Source organism: Corythoichthys intestinalis, chromosome 17 (genome assembly GCF_030265065.1).
Source record: "Corythoichthys intestinalis isolate RoL2023-P3 chromosome 17, ASM3026506v1, whole genome shotgun sequence".
Lineage (NCBI taxonomy): Eukaryota > Metazoa > Chordata > Actinopteri > Syngnathiformes > Syngnathidae > Corythoichthys > Corythoichthys intestinalis.
In genome coordinates, this window is record NC_080411.1 from 30346275 (window position 1) to 30368393 (window position 22119).

General features: G+C 39.7%; 1 protein-coding gene across 2 annotated transcripts in view; it reads left to right on the forward strand.

Annotated features, from left to right (window-relative positions):
* The first annotated feature begins 16292 nt into the window (after nucleotides 1-16292).
* Nucleotides 16293-22119, forward strand: part of fubp3 (far upstream element (FUSE) binding protein 3) — a 56597-nt gene continuing 50770 nt past the window's right edge. For both annotated transcript variants that reach the window (XM_057818985.1, XM_057818986.1), the window contains exon 1: nucleotides 16293-16450. In XM_057818985.1, the coding sequence (XP_057674968.1) occupies nucleotides 16358-16450 (93 nt within the window). In that variant the 5' untranslated portion in view covers nucleotides 16293-16357. The remainder of the gene's footprint in view (nucleotides 16451-22119) is intronic.

Below are 22119 nucleotides of genomic sequence, written 5' to 3' on the forward strand. Positions count from 1 at the left end.
TCATAATGCGCCACACATTTTCAATGGGAGACAGGTCTGGACTGCAAGCAGGGCAGGGGAGAACCTGGACTCTTATACTTCAAAGCCACGCTGTTGTAACACGTGCAGAATGCGGCTTGGCATTATCTTGCTGAAATAAGCAGCGGCATCCATGAAAAAGACGTCGCTTGGATGGCAGCATATTTTGCTTTAAAATCTGTATGTACTTTTCAGCATTTATGTTGCCTTCACAGAAATGTAAGTCACCCACGCCATGGGAACTAATGCACCCCCATACCATCACAGATGCTGGCTTTTGAACTTTGTGTTGATAACAGTCCGGATTGTCCGCTTCCTCTTTGGTCCGGAGGACACGATGTCCAATGTTGACACGATGTCCAGTGTTTCCAAAAACAATTTGAAAAGTGGACTCATCAGACCACAAAACACTTTTGCATTGTGCATCGGTCCATTTTACATGAGCTCGGGCTCAGAGAACCCGGCAGCGTTTCTGAATGTTGTTCATAAACGGCTTTTGCTTTGCATGGTAGAGTTTTAACCCGCACTTACTGATGTAGTGACGAACTGTATTTACTGACAGTGGTTTTCTGATATTTTCCTGAGCCCATTTGGTGATATCCTTTACACACTCATGTCGGTTTTTAAGGCAGTGCCGTCTGAGGGATCGAAGGTCACGGTCATTCAGTCTTGGTTTCCGGCTGTGGCGCTTAACGTGCATTGATTTCACCAAATTCTCGGAACCTTTTGATGTATATTATGGACCGTAGATGTTGAAATCCCTAAATTCCTTGCAATTTTGCTTAGAAAAAATGTTGTTCTTAAACTGTTCAACTACTTTCTCATGCAGTTGTGGACAAAGTGGTGAACCTCGCCCCATCCTTGCTTGTGAATGACTGAGCATGTTTGGGGAGGCTCCTTTTATGGTACCCACCTATTCCCAATTAGCCTGGTCACATGTGGGATGTTCCAAATAGGTGTTTGATGAGCTTTTCTCAGCTTTCTCAGAATTTTTGCCACCTTCCCCAACTTCTACTGGACGTGTTGCAGCCATGAAATTCTAAGTTAATTATTATTTGGCAAAAAACAATGAAGTTTATCAGTTTGAACATTAAATATGTTGTCTTTGTAGCGTATTCAATTCGATATGGGTTGAGAAGGATTTTCAAATCGTTGTATTTTGTTTTTATTTACATTTTACACGATTTCCCAACTTCATCCGTATCCGGGTTGTAAAAACAACAGTCCTGCAGAATGAAATGAATGGCAGTTTGGTGTGACATCGTTTTGGCTGCATGGGTATTTGGAACAATGATCTACATTTTGAATTTATTTGACTAATTTGGATCTGTTAGTAGATCCGTATTGTTTTTTTATTGGCATGCTAAGTTAGCCCCATTGACAAACTGCACGAAATTTGTTGAAATTAACCCCACCGACTAATTAAACCCTCGCTAACTCAAAGATTAAGCCTAATGTCAAAAATGCTGAACTTCCGCTTTAGGACTAATGTTACTGTACGCCATCATTCAGAGCTATTTCATGTGTCTCAAGCGTTGGTCCACTGCAGTGCATTAAAATTAGTAATGGTTTTAAGTACAGGGCCTAAGAGAAGAAAGCCACAGACAATACTCAAGTGCAGCTCTTACTACTCACCGATGCGCTTTTCTCTCCACTTGGTTCGTCAAATCTTGTTTACTGCAGCCCATTGTGAAAAATTACCTGCAACGACCACACACAAAAAGCACACACACTCCTAGAAATGTCTTTTGTCAGCTCCTTGTGTAAAGAGCTCGCAAACAAAAGCATTTAGCTATTATTTCCTCTCAGCCGAATGTTTATTTGGAGAAAATTTGACATTACGTGGAAGAGGAAAATAGCACTGGTGGAGGCCAGAAGAGGAGGGTGGGGGTAGGGGTCACGGTGGGACAAATAGTGGAAAACATCCGTCATTTTCACCGCAGGGTCTCGCGTAATTGAGTCATTTAAAATACAGATACACAAGAGGATCAAAGCAAAGTGGTTTGAGAAGGATGGAGGAGGTGCAAAGTAGAAGAAAAAAGGGCGAAAAACAAGTAGGTGCATATCTGCCATTACTGGGCAAAACGCCACTGTTTACCTTTGTCAGCTGTCAATCATCCCGCTAATGCACTGGTGTCAAACTCAAGGCCCATGGCCCAGTTTCGGCCTACTAAAGCAAAGCTGGGGAGTCAAGATGTTTTTGCTTCATGGATTTGTTTTGGTCAGTTTGGAAGAAAATCTGTACCGAAATTGCACTTTTTTTTCCCTTCAAGCATTTATTTTCGCCAAATGCCTTGCAAACAAGTAGTTCAATGAAATAATATTTGCTTTGAAGCAAAAAAATATATATATGTCAAAGAAGGTCATTTCTAAGTGGTGCAACATTTTAGGGCTGCAGCTATTGATTATTTTAGTAGTCGATTAATCTATCAAATAGTTAGTTCGAATACTTGAGTAATCAGATTAGGAACATTTAATGCATTGCAGAATAAATTTTAAGAGATGTATAACAAAGGCTTACTAATATTGCACTTTCGAAAGAACATTAAATTAGAATTCTAAATAAAATTCCTGAGTGTTTCGTCATACTATGCAGAATTGCACTTTCATTTAAAAATCAATCAAAATACCTGAGCTTTGCCGCAAACAGTATGAAAAATGAATAAAAAATATTGTTCAAAGTACAGCAAGAGAACAAATGGCTCACTTGCATAGGAAAAGCCTGCTAGCTTAAATGCTACAAAATGCTAAAAAATCTTTTATATTGCTCTTAACAAATCGTTCTAACAAATATTCCCACAAAAAACAGCTAAATATAACGATAAACTAAATTATGAATGCATAGAAAACATTAGCTCAAACAAAATCTTACCTTATGCTGGTCGTAACAGGGAGCAGCTGGATTCAGCCACGTTAAATGAGTTATGCAATATTCACTGTTGCCACTCGAGGGCAGTGTATCCACCCAAATGAATAAAACTTGATAGAAACACTTTCAAAACAAACCTTTACAACTCTTATTAAGTGAATACTCGAAGCAGCAACATTTGATTCGAATCTTTTTTCTAAACGAATTACTCAAGTTACTCGACAAATCGTTGCAGCACTACAGCTATCCTTCTATCCGTCCAATTTATCGATATGTACAGTGGGGCAAATAAGTATTTAGTCAACCACTAATTGTGCAAGTTCTCCCACTTGAAAATCTTAGAGAGGCCTGTAATTGTCAACATGGGTAAACCTCAACCATGAGAGACAGAATGTCGAAAAAAACAACCAGAAAATCACATTGTTTGATTTTTAAAGAATTTATTTGCAAATCATGGTGGAAAATAAGTATTTGGTCAATACCAAAAGTTCATCTCAATACTTTGTTATGTACCCTTTGTTGGCAATAACGGAGGCCAAACGTTTTCTGTAACCCTTCACAAGCTTTTCACACACTGTTGCTGGTATTTTGGCCCATTCCTCCATGCAGATCTCCTCTAAAGCAGTGATGTTTTGGGGATGTTGTTGGGCAACACGGACTTTCAACTCCCTCCGCAGATATTCTATGGGGTTGATATCTGGAGACTGGCTAGGCCACTCCAGGACCTTGAAATGCTTCTTATAAAGCCACTCCTTTGTTGCCCTGGCTGTGTGTTTGGTATCATTGTCATGCTGAAAGACCCAGCCACGTCTCATCTTCAATCTTCAATGCCCTTGCTGATGGAAGGAGATTTTCACTCAAAATCTCTCGATACATGGCCCATTCCTTCTTTCCTTTACACAGATCAGTTGTCCTGGTCCCTTTGCAGAAAAACAGCCCCAAAGCATGATGTTTCCACCTTCATGCTTCACAGTGGGTATGGTGTTCTTCGGATGCAATTCAGTATTCTATCTCCTCCAAACACGAGAACCTGTGTTTCTACCAAAAAGTTCTATTTTGGTTTCATCTGACCATAACACATTCTCCCAGTCCTCTTCTGGATCATCCAAATGCTCTCTAGCGAACTGCAGACGGGCCTGGACGTGTACTTTCTTCAGCAGGGGGACACGTCTGGCAGTACAGGATTTGAGTCCCTGGCAGCGCATTGTGTTACTGATAATAGCCTTTGTTACTCTGGTCCCAGCTCTTTGTAGGTCATTCACGAGGTCCCCCTGTGTGGTTCTGGGATTTTTGCTCACCGTTCTTGTTATCATTTTGACGCCACGGGGTGAGATCTTGCATGGAGCCCCAGATCGAGGGAGACTATCAGTGGTCTTATATGTCTGACATTTGTTAATAATTGCTCCCAAAGTTGATTTCTTTACACCAAGCGTTTTACCTATTGCAGATTTGGTCTTCCCAGCCTGGTGCAGGTCTACAATTTTGTTTCTGGTGTCCTTCGACAGCTTTTGGTCTTGGCCATAGTGGAGTTTGGAGTGTGACTGACTGAGATTGTGGACATGTGTCTTATACCAATAATGAGTTAAAACAGGTGCCATTAATACAGGTAACGAGCGGAGCCTCGTTAGACCTTGTTAGAAGAAGTTAGACCTCTTTGACAGCCAGAAATCTTGCTTGTTTGTAGGTGACCAAATACTTATTTTCCACTCTAATTTGGAAAAAAATTCTTTCAAAATCAAACAATGTGATTTTCTGTTTTTTTTTCCTCCCACATTCTTTCTCTAATGGTTGAGGTTTACCCATGTTGACAATTACAGGCCTCTCTAATCTTTTCAAGTAGGAGAACTTGCACAATTGCTGGTTGACTAAACACTTATTTGCCCCAGTGTATCTGTCCTAGGGGTACTTTTAATTTTCTGAGTTTGATTATTGTTTTTTTAGTTTTGTTTTGGACCACTAATGATTTAAAAATCGGTTATAGACCTTTTTAAATGTAGACCCTTATCCCTTATAATGTTATAAAATTTTAAATTAAAAAATGTTTATGCCTTTAAGTAGAGGCTAAATCAAGATGAGAAAGTTCATTAAATACATAATAGAATAATAGATAAATAATTAAATAAAACATGATAATATTAAAATGCATATAATTTAATGTATGGGGCAAATTAGCGACAACAGGCATCTATGGCTAACAAAAAAAAAAGCATTGAGGCTGCTTTGATCAGAAATGGGACTTTTTTGCAACAGTAGGCATCAAGGAGTTAAAATTATTATTGCTCAAATGTAAATGCACGGTGAAAGTCGTACCCTTAAGGGTCCTGCAAGGGCCATTTGCATCAACCTTACAGCGCCAACTAGTAGCAACAGAAAGTCACTCATTTTACTTCTACATGTCCAGTTCTTTTCAGGTAGGTCAATATACTTACAAGACCTTTTGTAGTACTACATTTTAAGGCCCATGTCCACATGTCTCTGTCTGTTGGCGTGACGACCCTTTGTTTGCCATTGAAAGGAAGTTGATTTCTTCAGGGACTTAGGCAGCTTATAGAGCCATGAATTTTGGCACAGTTGGTCAAATTGGCCCAATTAGAAGATTCATTTTGGTTTTGAATATAGGCGTGGCTGCACAGCGCAGTAGGGCCTCCTTTTTTGTAGGACCCTCTTCAAGAGGGATATTTTCTCCTAGGTGTGTGAATGTATTTCTAATCCCAAAATAGGAGGTGACTTTCGAGCATGTTGTGTTCTCATGAGATCATGAGAGCAGGACGATTCGCCACCACTCTGACCTGCGTGCCGTCCGAGAGCGAGGGCTCGTTCAGTCCTGCTTGCAGGCCTAGTTTCTTGTTGTTGCTGTTGTTTTGTTTTTTGTTTTTAATTCAAAATGGTTAAAGAGATTCACAGAAGACAGTAGAAGTAAATGTTAAACCAGTTTGTCTTTTAACATGTAAAATAATTCCAAACCGCAAAAATGTCAAATGTCATACCCGGAAATAGAAAATGAATGAAAAGCCCTAAAAACGGGAAAAGAGTTTTGGCAAGATGCATAAATTTAATGAAATATGACATAAGGAAGTGAACCAAAATGTTCTAATTAATTATCAATTACATTTTCTTTTATATTTGTAATGACACTAATAAACGGAGAGTCCATGCCAAGACTGTGCTAATACACATTCAAGGGGGAGTGCTGGTCTGCCTCTGAGGTCTCTGGTTGAAACTTTAACCGTTTCATGTTTCCTGCCTTTAGAAATTGATGCCCTTTGCAGAACGGCGTCAATTATCAAGCAATTACAGTTTCATGTGGCCTCTTCCTTCCATACTGTGAAAGGAGGGGTGAGTGGACCAATGTAACGTTGCGTTTGTCCAGCTGCGTATTTGTTCGTGCGTGATGCGTGTCTGTGTCAGTGCGTGCATGTGGATGATATTTGATCCAAAGTCACACACGCTTTTGTAACGCACTGATTGACTGTCAGGACTCCAGGAGCTCGCACACCTGCTGTAATGAGGGCCGAATTTGAAATACAGTGATTGGGGATAGATTTCAGGCCCACATATGCATAAAGATGTCTGGAAAGCTCAAACACCATGTCAAAAAACAAAAACATTTTCCAGCCCTTTCTTATTGCTCTGAAAAAGTTTTTTTTTTTAAATAGTGAAAATAGATTGGACATCTAGCGCTGTCAATGGCACTGAAAGGTGAGCATTCACGGGCAGTCCTGCACGTTTAAATGAATTGGATGTTAAATAGTAAGATTTTTTTTGTGTGTGTGTCAGGGCTGATTAACTAGATTTAGAGTTGTCCGATACAATGATCCCTCGCTACTTAGCGCTTCAAACTTCGCGCCTTCAGTCCATCGCAGATTTTTAAAAAACTAAAACATAAGAAATGAACACAGATGAGCTGTCCCGATCTGATCATGTAGTCTCACTCTGCAGGAATGGAGTTGCTTATTAAAGTTAAGGATGATTGACAGACGTTAAGGTTTGATGTTGTGAGAGATGACTGCAAGCCGAAACTTCAAAGCGCCGCATGCGTCAACCATTGTTTCACTTGTTAAACAGTTGCTGTGCCAACTCATTGAGTGTAATTTAGCAGCTTGAGCGGATTTGAGTGGACTCACTCATTTAAGCATTTACTAAAGACATTTTTCTACTTTATTCTTGTTTAAAAATAATTCATTGGGACAGTAACGTGTTTAAAACTTATCATAATTATTACATTTGAAGTGCTTATAAACCATTTATTAAAATATTATATCATACATATTTATGTATGATATAATATTTTAATAAATGGTTATTTTTTAATTATTTCAATTAATTTTTTTAAATTCAATGTGTCCTATATGTATCTATTTCCAATGCTAAATCATATTAAATACATCAAACACACACAAAAAATTATATACATACAGTATATAAATAATTTTGGGGGAGGGGGGCAGTGCACTACTTCGCAGTTTTTCCCTTGTGGTGTGTTCTGGTATCCATTAACCGCGAAAAACGAGAGATCACTCTAATTACTTTTTAACTGATAACCGCTGTCCCGATATTGTCCAACTCCGAAAATCTGATACCGATATCAAACCAATACCAATATACGCGGTCATGGACTTAACATATTATGGCTAATTGTATTGAGATGCACCACTGGATGCTTTAATAATGATAATGCTCACTTAACAATTCCCAAGCATCTTAATTTGGAGGCATCTAATGGTTAATAAGCATAATTGCTGTGCTAAACTGTGACCAGCCCTTGTAAAAAGGCAGAAGACTTCTAAATTCACTTTGAAGGCAATTTTGGAATATTGGCTCAAAACCGATATTGGAAAAACAGATGTAGATATGATGCGATATCATTTTAAAATGCTTTTATCGGCCGATAATATTGGCTCAAATTAGTTAATTGCAGGCTTATTGTTGCCTGTAGGAGGTTCATGTATACTATATCTACAGCTCTACACTTTCACCTTGTTCAACTTGGTGTTGGTAATTTGGTGGCAAGTCCACTTTAAAAGAGGATGTGTTGTAATTGCTGGCTTGTCATGGCAAAATAAGAGACGGATTTTCTCGAACCTGGTACGGTACGTTGATGTGTATGAGGAAGTCAATGATGTAAAGTTGGCTTGCCTGGTCGCAAATCCACGAAGACCAATTTTTTGATCGTTGGTAAATAAAAGAAACCACTTGACCAGGATTTTTGTTTCCCAGCTACCCCGCAGCTTTGAACACATTGCAGAGCACATGGTAGCAATATGTGGAACAGGATCATACTTCAGTCATGCTAATTTTGGGAAGGAGGGGGTTGATGCTCTGTGAACAGCTGTAGATTCCCATTGAGTCGCTCTCATTCTCTTGTGGGGACGATGAATTTGCCAGAGGCTGACATGGAAGAGAAATTGATATGTGCAACATGGAAACGTTAACAATCTTCTTGTGTGGGAACACTGTCTGAGGAGCTGCACATCATGAATAGGCAAACACCTTTGTGGTATTAGACATCCAACTTTATTAAGTCTCTAGCATTTACTGAAACAGAAATGATATTAATTAACTTGATTTATTAACATGGTGTTATGATTTTAAGGTCTAATTTGTATGTATTTGTGAACTAGTGTAGCAAAATGAGTTGGCACAACAAGAACATTTCTTAAAGTGATAAATTCTCTTAAGTTGTAAGTTTTTTTCCATTCAAAGTTCTATTATCCTGAAACAAACATCACAAAATATTTGAATATTTTGCAATAGGTACTCCACCAAGACATCATGAATTTTGAAACAATTACTAATTTCCTTACCGTTTTCGTAGATATTGAAGTCAGTATGCATCTTGTCTAATGCAATCAAATGGAGTTGTTTTTCATAGAAACTGCTGCATCTTGCCTAATGCAATCAAATGGAGTTGTGTTTCATAGAAACTGCTGAGTTAGTTTTGCCTCAGATAATCATGGACTTTTAACGGCCAACCAGCAAGGCTCATGACCTATTTTGCAAGATCCGTAGGAAGAGTTTATCACCAAACAGACACACCTCCTTATCTGTACAGCATATAAGCAACGCCGAGCCATCTGTCTAGTGTGCATTTCTCTACACAGCTTTTCTTCTGTCATTGAATGCACCCAGAAATTTCTGAAATTAAAACTGTGCAGTAATGATCTCTTGACTCCAGTCTTTTATTTAGCAATCCAGTCTAGCCGTCTCACCTGAATTGAAAACGAACACGCGGAGGACCTGAAAGACTGCCTCCAACAATATCTACAAGAGTAACCCCCAATTTATGAGTATCAGTATGAAGTTGATGATTCCCTTTTTCTAGTTTTGTACTTACAGTATTTTAATAATTGTATGCTAAAATTAGTCTGGGAACTTGTGTACTGTGAGACACAGAGGCAATGGTCAGAAAACACACTGACTTTTTTGTACTAATAACATGGAGTTGTGTGGGAGTTCTCTGAGTTAAAAAATGCATTGATTAGGAAAATTTATTGGTTATTTGGAAAAAGAAGTTGCTGAAAGTCTGAATGAGCTGTTGGCTCTCAATTTGGATGGTGCTGGAAATCCATGGCAGTGGATTGAATCGATGTCTACGTACTTTTGTTTTGACAATGGACGTGAAGCCAGCGATTGGGAAAAATTACATACAGAATCAGGATAGCGTGTGCGAACTTGAACATTATGCTGCCAATGGTAAAACCAATGGGAACGACGAAAATAGCTCAGATTTGGACATCAATCAATCAATCAATTAATCATGACCCATTGGTTGTCGATGAGGTTTAATTACACATTTTGAGAATTATTTTTTTGGGGCCCATTCCTCCATGCAGATCTCCTCTAGAGCAGTGATGTTTTGGGGCTGTCGTTGGGCAACATGGACTGTTCAACTCCCTCCACAGATTTTCCATGGGGTTGAGATCTGGAGACTGGCTAGGCCACTCCAGGACCTTGAAATGCTTCTTACGAAGCAACTCCTTTGTTGTCCTTGCTGTGTGTTTGGGATCACTGTCATGCTGAAAGACCCAGCCACCTTTCATCTTCAATGCCCTTGCTGATGGAAGGAGATTTTCACTCAAAATCTCTCAATACATGGCCCCATTTATTCTTTCCATTACACAGATCAGTCGTCCTGGTCGCTTTGCAGAAAAACAGCCCCAAAGCATGATGTTTCCACCCCCATGCTTCACAGTAGGTATGGTGTTCTTCGGATGCAATTCAGTATTCTTTCTCCTCCAAACACGAGAACCTGTGTTTCTACCAAAAAGTTCTATTTTGGTTTCATCTGACCATAACACATTCTCCCAGTCCTCTTCTGGATCATCCAAATGCTCTCTAGCGAAGCGCAGATGGGCCTGGACGTGTACTTTCTTCAGCAGGGGGACACGTCTGGCAGTGCAGGATTTGAGTCCCTGGCGGCGCATTGTGTTACTGATAGTAGCCTTTGTTACTGTGGTCCCAGCTCTCTGTAGGTCATTCACTAGGTCTCCCCGTGTGGTTCTGGGATTTCTGCTCACCGTTCTTGTTATCATTTTGACGCTACGGGGTGAGATCTTGCATGGAGCCCCAGATCGAGGGAGATTATCAATGGTCTTGCATGTCTTCCATTTTCTAATAATTGCTCCCACAGTTGATTTCTTTATACCAAGCGTTTTACCTATTGCAGATTCATTCTTCTCAGCCTGGTGCAGGTCTACAAAAAATGTCTCTGGTGTCCTTCGACAGCTCTTTTGTCTTGGCCATAGTGGAGTTTGGAGTGTCACTGACTGAGGTTGTGAACAGGTGTCTTTTATACCGATAATGGGTTAAAACAGGTGCCATTAATACAGGTAACGAGTGGAGCCTCGTCAGACCTCGTTAGAAGAAGTTAGACCTCTTTGACAGCAAGAAATCTTGCTTGTTTGTAGGTGACCAAATACCTATTTTCCACTCTAATTTGGAAATAAATTCTTTAAAAATCAAACAATGTGATTTTCTGTTTGTTTTTTTTTTCACATTCTGTCTCCCATGGTTGAAGTTTACCCACGTTGACAGTTACAGGACTCTAGGCCAAATTTGGTGCTTCACCAGCCTCACTAACTTTCTAGTTGGTAAGGATTAGTGATGGGTTGTTTTAATTTTTTTTTTTTTTAGTTCTTTTTATCCTAATAATTTTGGAAATACAAAATATAAGACCAAACCTCCAAGTCGCAATTTCTCGGTGATGAAACCTAGCAGCAAAATGCTTTTGGAAAGCGTGGGATTTTCTTTTTGATTATGCCAAAAACTTTTTTTTTTTTTTCTTAAATGGGTCACGTGATTCTTTTTGTTTGCTGGGTCACATATGAATAAGAATATGTTACAAGGCATCACTGTTTTAATGCATTTTATTTCTATTTTTTATTATTTTATCAAGTAATCATTCGTTATGAATATACTTATTCATACTATTTCTTCAAATATAAAGACGTACCTGTACCTGTACCAAATATAAAGACGTAACTACCTGAAATGAAATGAATAAAAAATATATATATACATATACTGTATATTTCAAATATTTTTAAAATCCATACATTTTTAATATCAGTTCAGCCATATTTTGATTACATTGTATTCTTAAAGGGGAAGTTCAGAATTTTTGACATTAGGCATAATCTTCGCGTTAACTGGAGTTTAATTAGTCGGTGGAGTTGATTTCGACAAATTCCGTGCAGTCAGTTAGTTATTTATTAGTTTCATGGCTCCGAAGTGGCTAAGCTAGCGTGAGTCAGTGGGCCCGCCCTAGCATGCCAATATAAGACCATATATGCGTGCATGAAAACCACTGATGACACATGCAATCAATAGTGTTGGCTATGTTTTCAGTATGAAGTTATTAAAACTTACCATTGCATCTCAATAACTGTAGTATGAACAGCAACATTTGTAATCCAGCAGCTCTGTAGGTAACAAGCTGCAGAGCGGAGTGATATTTTTCCACTGTTGTGTTTATGTCGTAGCCAGCAGCAAGTATCCACAGTTTGTATTGTTCCTCGTTCTTCATTGGGAATTTGTGGAAACTCTCATTTGCCCATTTCTTCCGTCTGTTTCCACAGCCTCTAAATGCACGTTTCATTATGTTGCTGTTCTTCAGTCAAGACTATGTAGACTGATGCTGCATTCGAGGAAGGTGGGAAATTGAAGTTTTCCAACCTCCGACCAGCAAAAATAAAATTGAAGGCCACTTAAACTGGAAGGCCCTTGTCGCGAAGTCAGAAAAAAAGTACCCCAACTTCACGAGTTGCTTCAATCAGACGTCACTCGACAAAATGCGCCGCCTGTCAAAAAGCAGACCATCAATAGTAAAACTAAAGGCAGTTTACAGCATGGTCTATTCACCTTAGCCGTCGTTTTTCCTCCACTATTTGATCGCTTACGAGAAATCAGGTTTGCTGGAGGTCAACATGTCTTTTGATGGCCAAAATAAAAACCGCTTGGAATGCTTTGAGGTCGCAACTGGTACCATCCAAGCGGGATAAGTCCGACTTCCTACCTTCCTCGAATGCAGCATGAGCACGAGCAACCGAAGCGCTCATCTCTATTGTGGTTGCATTAGGCATTGAAAAAAATAGTCCTGCAGAAATAAATGAATTACGGCAGCTTGGTGTGACATTGTTTTGGCCGCATGGGTATTTTGAACAACGTTCTGCATTTCGAATTTATTTGACAATGTTAAATCTGTTTATACAGTTGTTTATTGGCATGCTAGGAAGGGACTATTGAGTCACGCTAGCTTAGCCTCTCCGGAGCCCTGAAACTAATAACTAACTCACTGCACGGAATTTGTTGAACTCAACTCCACCAACTAATTAAACCCCTCTAACTCGAAGATTAAGCCTCATGTCAAAAATTCTGAACTTCCACTTTAAGGATGTTTTCTTTTTTAAATCAGTATTTTCATTATATTTTACAAATACTGTGTATTGTATTGTATGTTTTATTTTTTTATTGTATTTTTTCATTTTTTATTTTTTAAATTTTTTTCATTTGAATATATGTGTGCATATTTATTGTTCTAAAAAAAAGGACTCCTGAAAAAACGCAAGCATGTATCGCACTATATGACATCCAGAAGACCACACATGCACTGCTCGTGGCTGCACCTCACTGAGGTTTGGATACAATTTATGAAGCGGGGAACTATTTTGCATAAAGATTTGGGAAGATTTGCTGCAATTTCACAAAGCTTTTTCTTCTGTCTGGCTGCTGTTATTTTCCAGATGTGTGACAGAATATGTTTCCACATGTGCAGCAAAGGGCAATCGTTTAAGTATTATGCAGACACAAATGGCTGACAAGTATCATATCCTTGATATATGCTGAAAAGAGTTCATAATCACCCTTTACTGATACTGTGCAGAAAACATTTCTTGGCTGCTTGATGCTGTGTATTATTTTGCAGGAGTTCAACTAATGTGCTGTACATAAAAACAGAGTGCACCCGATTAAATTGTATGAACGTATCATCAGTCACTCTGTGCATACAGCACATAAAATTCCCTAACAAACAATATTAAAATGTGAAAGAGAACACGTACTTTATGCTCACCGCGTCTGTGAGTTCGTCAACCACTTCTCTCTGCACATCGACCCTATCAACTGAACTTTCCGTATTGTTTCCATGCGGCCCGTTGGCAGCAATGACTTCAACCAGACACTTTCTGTAGCTGCAGATCAGTCTGGCACATCGATCATTTTTCTCTACAAAATTGCTGTATTTCAGTCAGATTCCTGGGATGTCCGGCATGAATCATTGTCTTGCCACAGCATTTCTATGGGGGTACAAGTCTGGACTTTGACTTGGCCACTCCGGAATGTGTATTTTGTTCTTTTGAAACCATTCTGAAGTTGATTTACTTCTGTGTTTTGGATCATTGTCTTGTTGCAGCATCCATCCTCTTTTAAGCTTCAACTGTCTGACAGACGGCCTCAGGTTTTCCTGAAGAACATCCTGATAAACTTTTGAATTTATCCTTCAATTAATGATTGCAAGTTGTCCAGGCCCTGAGGCAGCAAAACAGCCCCAAATCATGATGCTTCCTCCATGGGGATGAAGTGTTGATGTTGTTGAGCTGTTCCATTTTTCCTTTACACATGACGTTGTGTGTTACTCCCAAACCCTAACCCTAACTTTGGTTTCATCAGTCCACAAAATATTTTGCCAAAACTTCTTTGGAGTGTCCAAGTGCCTTTTTTCCAACATTAAACGAGCAACAATGTTTTGTTTTGTTTTTTTTTTAAACAGCAGTGGCTTCCTCCGTGGAGTCCTCCCATGAGCACCATTCTTGGCCATAGTATTACATATAGTTGATGTGCTCACAGAGATATTGGACTGTGCCAGTGATATCTGTAAGTCTTTAGCAGACACTCTAGGGTTCTTTTTTTACCTCTCTGAGTATTCTGCGCTGAACTCTTGGCGTCATCTTTGGTGGACGGCCACTCCTTGGGAGCGAAGCAACTGTGCCAAACTCTCTCCATTTGTAGACAACTTCTCTGACTGTCGATTGATGAACATCCAGACTTTTAAAGATGGTTTTGTATCTTTTCCCAGCTTTATACAAGTCAACAATCTTTGATTGCAGGTCTTCAGACAGCTCTTTTGACCGAGCCATGATGCACATCAGACAATGCTTCTCATCAAGACAATCCTTACCAGGTGTGTGTTGTATAGTGGGCGGTCCAGCTTTAAACCACACATCTGTGATTGGGCATACATCTGACTTAAATTGTTTGGTAAAAATTGGTTTCAATCGCTCTTAAAGTCTCCTGAGGCATTGATAATCATTTTAAAATTTGTAATGGCGTACCGCACGCAACACATCACTTTTGCTCGTTAATATTCATGACATTAGCAGTTGTTGCTAGGAGGGTCAAGCTCGTGTTTGTTCCAATGTTAAATGCATGTAAATAGTGTACGAATGAGATGTTTACTAAGCTAAACCTACCAATTCTCTCTGAAAATGATGTCCCTGATGACAAATTCACTGGTAAAGATGTGGAACAACATACAAATGCTCAGTTAAAGTGATGGCTTGAGTGTCGAGGGCTGAAAAAAATGGGAAAAAGCCGACCTGATCCATTGGTAGCTTTTTTTCTCGACACCTTTTTCCTGTGTGCATAGCCTTACGGCACTGACAATGACATTCTCCTGTTTCAACAATCTATCCTTTACCACCATATGCCCCGTCATTCTTATATATTATATCCTCTGGTTGTCTTACGTCTCTGACCATTTTCGGGGGTAATTTATAAATGTAACAACAGTGGCAGTCAGATACCATTTTAAATTTTTTCAGGTCATTCATTGTCAGATGGAAGCAGCACGGCAAAATGCCACGCTAAAAAAAACCTAAAAATATTAAAATGGCTTACCTCTTTGTCCTCTGTAGGACCATGGCCCCCGACAAAATGTTTACTGCATATGAAGATGGAAGGCTTCACCTTGCTGGCATTTAACTGGTCTTTTGGACGTCCGCACAAGATGATCCATTGTTCACATTTCCCCCCCTTTTTTGGCTTTGGGAAACGTATGAAGAAAACATCCTTTATGTGTCGTAATGTCTTGAGTCGTTTTTACAACTTCCATTGCAGCAATGTTCGCGGCATGTTCTTTTTTGAAAAATTACCAGCAGAAAACAAGTACCGTATTTTTTGGACTATAAATCACAATTATTATAGTATTTCACATGTTATTTTGGTATTTTGGAGTGATACTGATGGTTTGATAAACTTGTTAGCATGTTCTTTATGCTATAGTTATCGGAATAACTCTTAATAGCTATGTAACGTTAACATACCGGCCACGTTTGCATTTCGTTGTTCATGCATCATGTAACATTATCATACTGTACACTTATTCAGCATGTTGTTCTCTCTCTTTTTTTTTTAAATTGCCTTTCAAGATGACATATCTGTTTTATGTGTTGGATTTTATCAAGTAAATTTCCCCCCATAATGCGATTTATACTCAGGTGCGACTTATATATGTTTTTTTTAACTCTTCGTTGGGCATTTTATGGCTGGTGCGACTTATACTCAGGTGCGACTTACAGTCTGAAAAATACCGTACTAATAACATGAGTTGCATGTGAGGGCGTGTTTATGTTGACCCACTTCCGGGTTACGATGGTGACGTCACGGTCTAAAAATAGCATGCGTGCGGTATGCTATTAATTCATTGTCGTTTAATTGTAGACATTGATAAATGTACATTTCTGAATTATTTTATTTTTTGGTTTGTTTTTTAATACTACACAATTTTCAATTGATTTGTACCCATGTAGATGTTTTTATGCAAAAAAAAAGAAAAATGTTTTTTCTTTTTCCTGTGTGATTTTGGATCATCACGCGAGATGTGGCTACTCTCGGAGCCTTGGGTTTGGCACATGTGCTCCTCTCCCCCCGCCCTTTCCCCTCCTCAAGTGAGCCTCTCAGCTGCCGAGGCGAGTGATGATGATGGCGGAGCTGGTTCAGGGACAGGCCTCGGTGGCTCAGCCCGGAACGAAAGATGACTTCGCAGACACTATACGCCGGGTGCGACAGGTAAAACAACTGCTCCGGTTAGGAAGCCCCGCAAAAGAAGCGCACGCGGGGTGGAAGGCAACAGTTTGGCGTGTGTGGGACCCTCACCTCACCCCCCCCTTCCCCGTAAACCACAAACCATTCCTCATGCACCCAGTTAGCCCGTTAGCTCAAGCGCTAACAGCCACTAGCTGAGTTAGCGTAGCTGAGCCGACAGATTAAGAGTTGTACAGCCTCAACCTGACTACGCTGCTAACAGCGACGGACAGGACGAGTCGACGGCGTCCCCCCGTGAGTGGAGGGAAGTACTCGGTTTCCCGAGACGCCGACGCCTCGTGGAAATGTGGAAGTTTAGTCAGCCCAACTTTTGGCCAAGTTACGTCGACAACCTGTTGTCAAGTTCCCCCCGCAAGTTGGCTGCTAGCCTTAGCATATTAGCTCCCTGCCCCAGCCGGCCGATTTCCCCGGTGTGTGACAGCCTCCAAACTGGAGCTCAACTTTAGCCGGAATGTACTGACACGCCGTCAGAAAGTTAGCTTGCGTTTACGCTTGTAAAGCCGCAGTTGCACCACTTAAGTCAGTCGCCGAAAACAACCAAAGCTGTGACCACTATCACTTTACACACTTCGAACCAGCCTATCCCTCGACACGGCGGAGTTTTAGCCGAACGTGACGCGTATTTGTCCGACTCGTGTCGTACTTTGCTCGGTGTACTAAACACCACAAGTGAGTAAGCTAGCACGGCATGCTAACTAAGCTCGGCTAGCTTCTCGCGTTTGGTCGTGTCTGTTGGAGAGTTAGGCCGTGTCATGTAACGTCACCTGCCCCAAATAAACCCCATTCCACAGTTCTTTTCCCACGACAAATGCGCGTAAAATACTATAGCGTCAAGCACCGTGCGTTTGCGTTGTCGCCTTGCATTGCAAGACGTCAGCTAATATTCACAGAAGACATGGCCGCCGTAGTTAAGTAGACTTTTAAGTAAATATTGCCTCTTGTTTTTTTCGCACATAAAATCTCGAGTTATTATAGTCCCACACACTTTTGCTACCGTTATTATATATATTGTAGATATGCCATAGTACCCATGCCAGCAAATTTTCCACTGTCATGTATGATCAAAGTTAGTGACCTAGTTTGCTAGTCATCTACAGTGTGCCAAAAAATTCCAATATCCAGGTGAAGGTCCATTTATGTTTTGTTGCAAAAAGTGAAACCTGTACGTTAAATAAGTACACCACAAATCAAATATGTCAAACCTTTAATGATTATTGCGGAAAGACTAAAAAAAAAAAAAAAAAAAAAGAATTTAGTATTCCCCAAAATTTGAAAATCATGACAAAGGTGAACATTTAGCACCTAATTGTCTGAGATTATTAACTCAGATCGCCTTCAGAAGTTTTCCTCGGATCTCAATTGTTCTCAGTCTTGCCTTGTAGGCTTCAGAATCATGGGGAAGACTGCTCACTTGACTGTTGTGCAGAAATATGGCAATACAGCAATTATCCATACATGCATCAGGAAATCTACACTGTACGATTCTGCCAATAGGGAGATGTATATTAGGGCTGAACGATATTGGAAAAAAACTGATTTTGCGCCTTTTGGGGGGAAATGTGGTATATTGCGGTATTAAAACTAGAACAATTTTCACCAGATGACTTGCATAGCTATGTTTTGGAAAAAACTATTTGACTCACTATGAGCACATTGTATTCATTAGAGATGTCCCGATCTGATCACGTGATTGGAAATCAGGCCAGTCGTGCCATTTTTCAGTGGATGGGAATCTGGTGAAAAGGATCGGCTTTCATGTTTTTCTGCTTCATGCTCGTTCGTACAGCCGCTCACTAGAGATATGTGAAATTTCCGATTCTTAGATTATTTGCGATTCAGCCATGGAAGATTCGAGAACGATTCACAAACATCCAAATTCCGATTTATTGAAATATGCCAAGTAAAACGGAACTAAAACACAGTCAGCGCGGTCTTCGGGACGCAATGAGGAACGAACCAAGAGTAAACGTCATGCTGAACTCATGGCTCTGGCTCAACTCATGCCTCTAGATTAAAAAAAAACAAAAACGATAACACCTGACTGCGGCCAACAGCCGCTACATACTACGCCCACATAATGCTACGGTAAATATCTCATGTATAAAGAACTAGATGCGAAATGACAAATTCGGCACCGTTAGCAGCACATGTTTAGAAAACTAGATGCAAATTTGACAGACTCGCCGGCATTAGTAAGCAGCCACCATCTTAAAGCAATAGACTTCTCTGGAAAGCTGTTGTAGCGAACCTTCCAAGCGAACCTAATTAACTTTTTATCTAAAATACTCCAAAATGGGCAAAATCTTGTCTTGAATCTGTTTAAATGATGAAACAGTTTTAAAACTTCACATGTCGCAAGTAGACTGAAGGTACATTATGGAATGAGAACTTGACTATTTTATTTACTGTTTTGAACTGTTAACTTGATACTGAAATAGACCTGAGAGGATTTTTGTACAATTTTTGTAACTAATGTACGAAACATTAAAAGCAGCTAATAGCTGGGATGGGGGGGGGTTCATAAATAATCTATTTATAATCGAAGTCGTAGCTTCTGAATCGTAATGGAATCGTTAAGTGCCCCGAGATTCCCACCTCTACCTCTCACCCTCCCTCCTGCTCAGCAGTGCGACCAAAATGTTTTTCTTGGTCACCAGTGCAGCTGGCGTTTGGTACTTAGTTGACTGTGATTGACAGGTTTGTAGCTTTGATCTGGCAAGAGACGCCTTGATAGTTCTACGATCAAAGGCACAAATGTGTTAATCATCATTAAGCTTGGTACACAGTCTAAAGCAGGGGTGTCAAACAGATTCCACAAGGGGCCGCAGTGGGTCCTGGTCTTTGCTCCAACAAATCAAGCACAGACAGTTCAACCAATGAGGTTTCTGCTTCTGCTAAAACAAGCAGCACCTGACTGCAATCAATTGTAAGACACCAGATTGGTGAAAGGCTGTGGTCCTGATGGGCTTAAACAAAAACCTGCACCCACTGCAGCCCTTTGAGGACCGGTTTGACACATGTGGTCTAAAGTGTGCTGTGGCCACTCATTTATTGTGTAAGTGAGAGGCTGTTCTTGCTAGCGTGAGCGTCAATGCAAAAAAATATATATATCTTTTTCGGTATCAGATTGTATCGGCAGGTTCTCAAAATCAGGTGACACAAGACTCTGGCTCGGGTGCAAAAATATGCAATCAGGATATCCGTAGTACTCATATGATACAGTTTAATCCAGGCTTAGGGGGTTTATATGTGAAGGAGGAAGTTTGCTGTTTAACTCTCGTATTGTGTTGGGGTCAGAATTGACCAGTTTTCAAATTTTCGTATGCGATGGTACTTTTGACATACCCAAAGTTGAAAACGGGTCAATCTTGACCCGAAAACAATATACTGCAAAAGTTTCATATTTTCAGGCCAAGTTAGTTTACAGATCAAATTTAATTCTAGGGCTGTCCCAAACGACTAATTTCCTCCCGATTAGTCAGCCGACTATTTTTACCATTAGTCGACTAATCTAATGATTTTTTTTTTAACTACTTTAATAATGAAATTTTTGTTGAAGCTTATTAATTCACAAAAACATTTTGGAACACCTACATTCTTTATTAATGGATAACTAAATAACATAAATCAATATAATAAATAATAATAATAAATCAATAATAAATCACAAACAAATAGGTCAAATGATGCTGGCATTAAGTAGTGTAAAAAATGTAAACCGAAACACTGAGACTTCACCTCTTTAACAGGAGTCAAAACAATTCTTGTGGTATGTCATTGTCTAAATTGTTCTAAATGTTAAAATGAATTGAAATGTCCCGGACAACAATTTTCAGAATACTTTGTGTGAGTTCAGATGCTTTTTCTGGTGTGCATTCTGCATTTTTTGGGGAGGGGAAAAGCTGTTCAGTTTTTGTTTGTTTTAACCTGAAAATAGATAAAGTAGAGGGCACACTGAAATATTACCACAACTATTTTGAATGAGAGGCACACATACTCACAGTAACAAAAATAAAATATACAGTATTAATTTTATAGTATACTACTATATGTATATACACAACGATACTTTATAATATAAAGTGACTAACATTAGTGCAGTCATGGATTACAGTAAGCAGGCCAGTGCTGTTTCCATATATATTTTCATATTATGTATATACAGGATGTATGTATATATTTTCCCCAAGTGGGAGCTTCCATGATCGTAATAAATTTAATAATAATTTTTAAAAAATTATATAACTATATATATACATTAATTATTTTATTAAATAAAAATGCACGTTGATACGACGCACATAAAGGTAACTTCCATTTTAAAAAAACATCGTCAGAAAGTTGTATGGACTTACAATCTGCTAGCTTGTTGTTTCTTGTTGTCTTCGAAAATTATACTTGGGTGACGGCGCTTCAAGTGTTCGTTCATAGCCGACGTGCTACCGTGGTATGCGAGCTCAACTTAGCAAAGAGTACACACAGTGGCACACTCCATATTTTCCTTGATATAATTCCAGGCTCTGGCTATTCTGGTCCGCTTTTTTGGCTTTATGCCACTTTCACGTGTCACCAATTCTGCCCTTTTTGGTAATTGGCGGTGTTTTCAACTCCTCGCCATAGTGAGGAGTGAACCGGCGATTCACTTGGCTCGTTGTCGTCGGTTCGGCCCATGTCCTCCTCAGGAAGGCGGCGGCGTGCATAAAAACACCAAGAGGCGTCGGATGGCTCTTTATAGATACTTTTAATGTCCAAAACAAAAACGCAGGGGTTGCAGCCACTGAACTCCGCGCTACCCGCGCAGTCGTGCACTTTCCAAACTCACCGATTTCACTCCCTCTCTTTCGCTCACTCTCTGTTGCTCGCCCACTTTCTTCCTCTTTGCTCAATCTGACAATGCCGGTCACATTGAAATAACAGCGGACCCCTTGGGGGTGTTAGTAACAACCGCTTGCATCGCGAGCGCCCGCCATTCTAAACTTTATCCGCATGTTTTTTTTTTTTCTAACCCGTCAATACCCGTGGACGGTATGTTTTGCCCGTCGACGCATTTACGTCATCGATGACGTCGACAATGTCGACTAGTCGGGACAGCTCTATTTAATTCATTACCAAAATATGGGTTGTATCTAACACAATACAAGGGATGCTGATTTTATGAAGAAAAACAAAAGGTTACATAAAAAAAATGCAATCAATCAATTGCACATCCTGGATAGGACTATTGCGCATGCGCACAGTGAGATGGCGAGGTTCAAATGATATACTGTGCAGGCCTAATGAATATATTTCTAAATTTTATAATGTATTTTAGTCAGTTCCACGGACTCAACCTGTCACCTGTTTACAGACTAAATAATATATCGGTAGATACCGTATATCAGTTATTAAGCAGTGACACCTTTTAAAATCATAGATTGTTGGCCACAGTATATCAATCATGTATCCGTGTATAGTATTCCGATATATTGCCATGTTGAGTTATTGACACACTCCTAGTATGACGTCTCGAACATCATTGTGTACTACAATGCTCAGTAGCTGTTGTTAAACAATGCTCGAGCCACCAGTCACAGCTCGTTCATGTCTGGCAAACCAAACAGCTTCTTAAAGTGCGTATGACACCAAAAAGCATG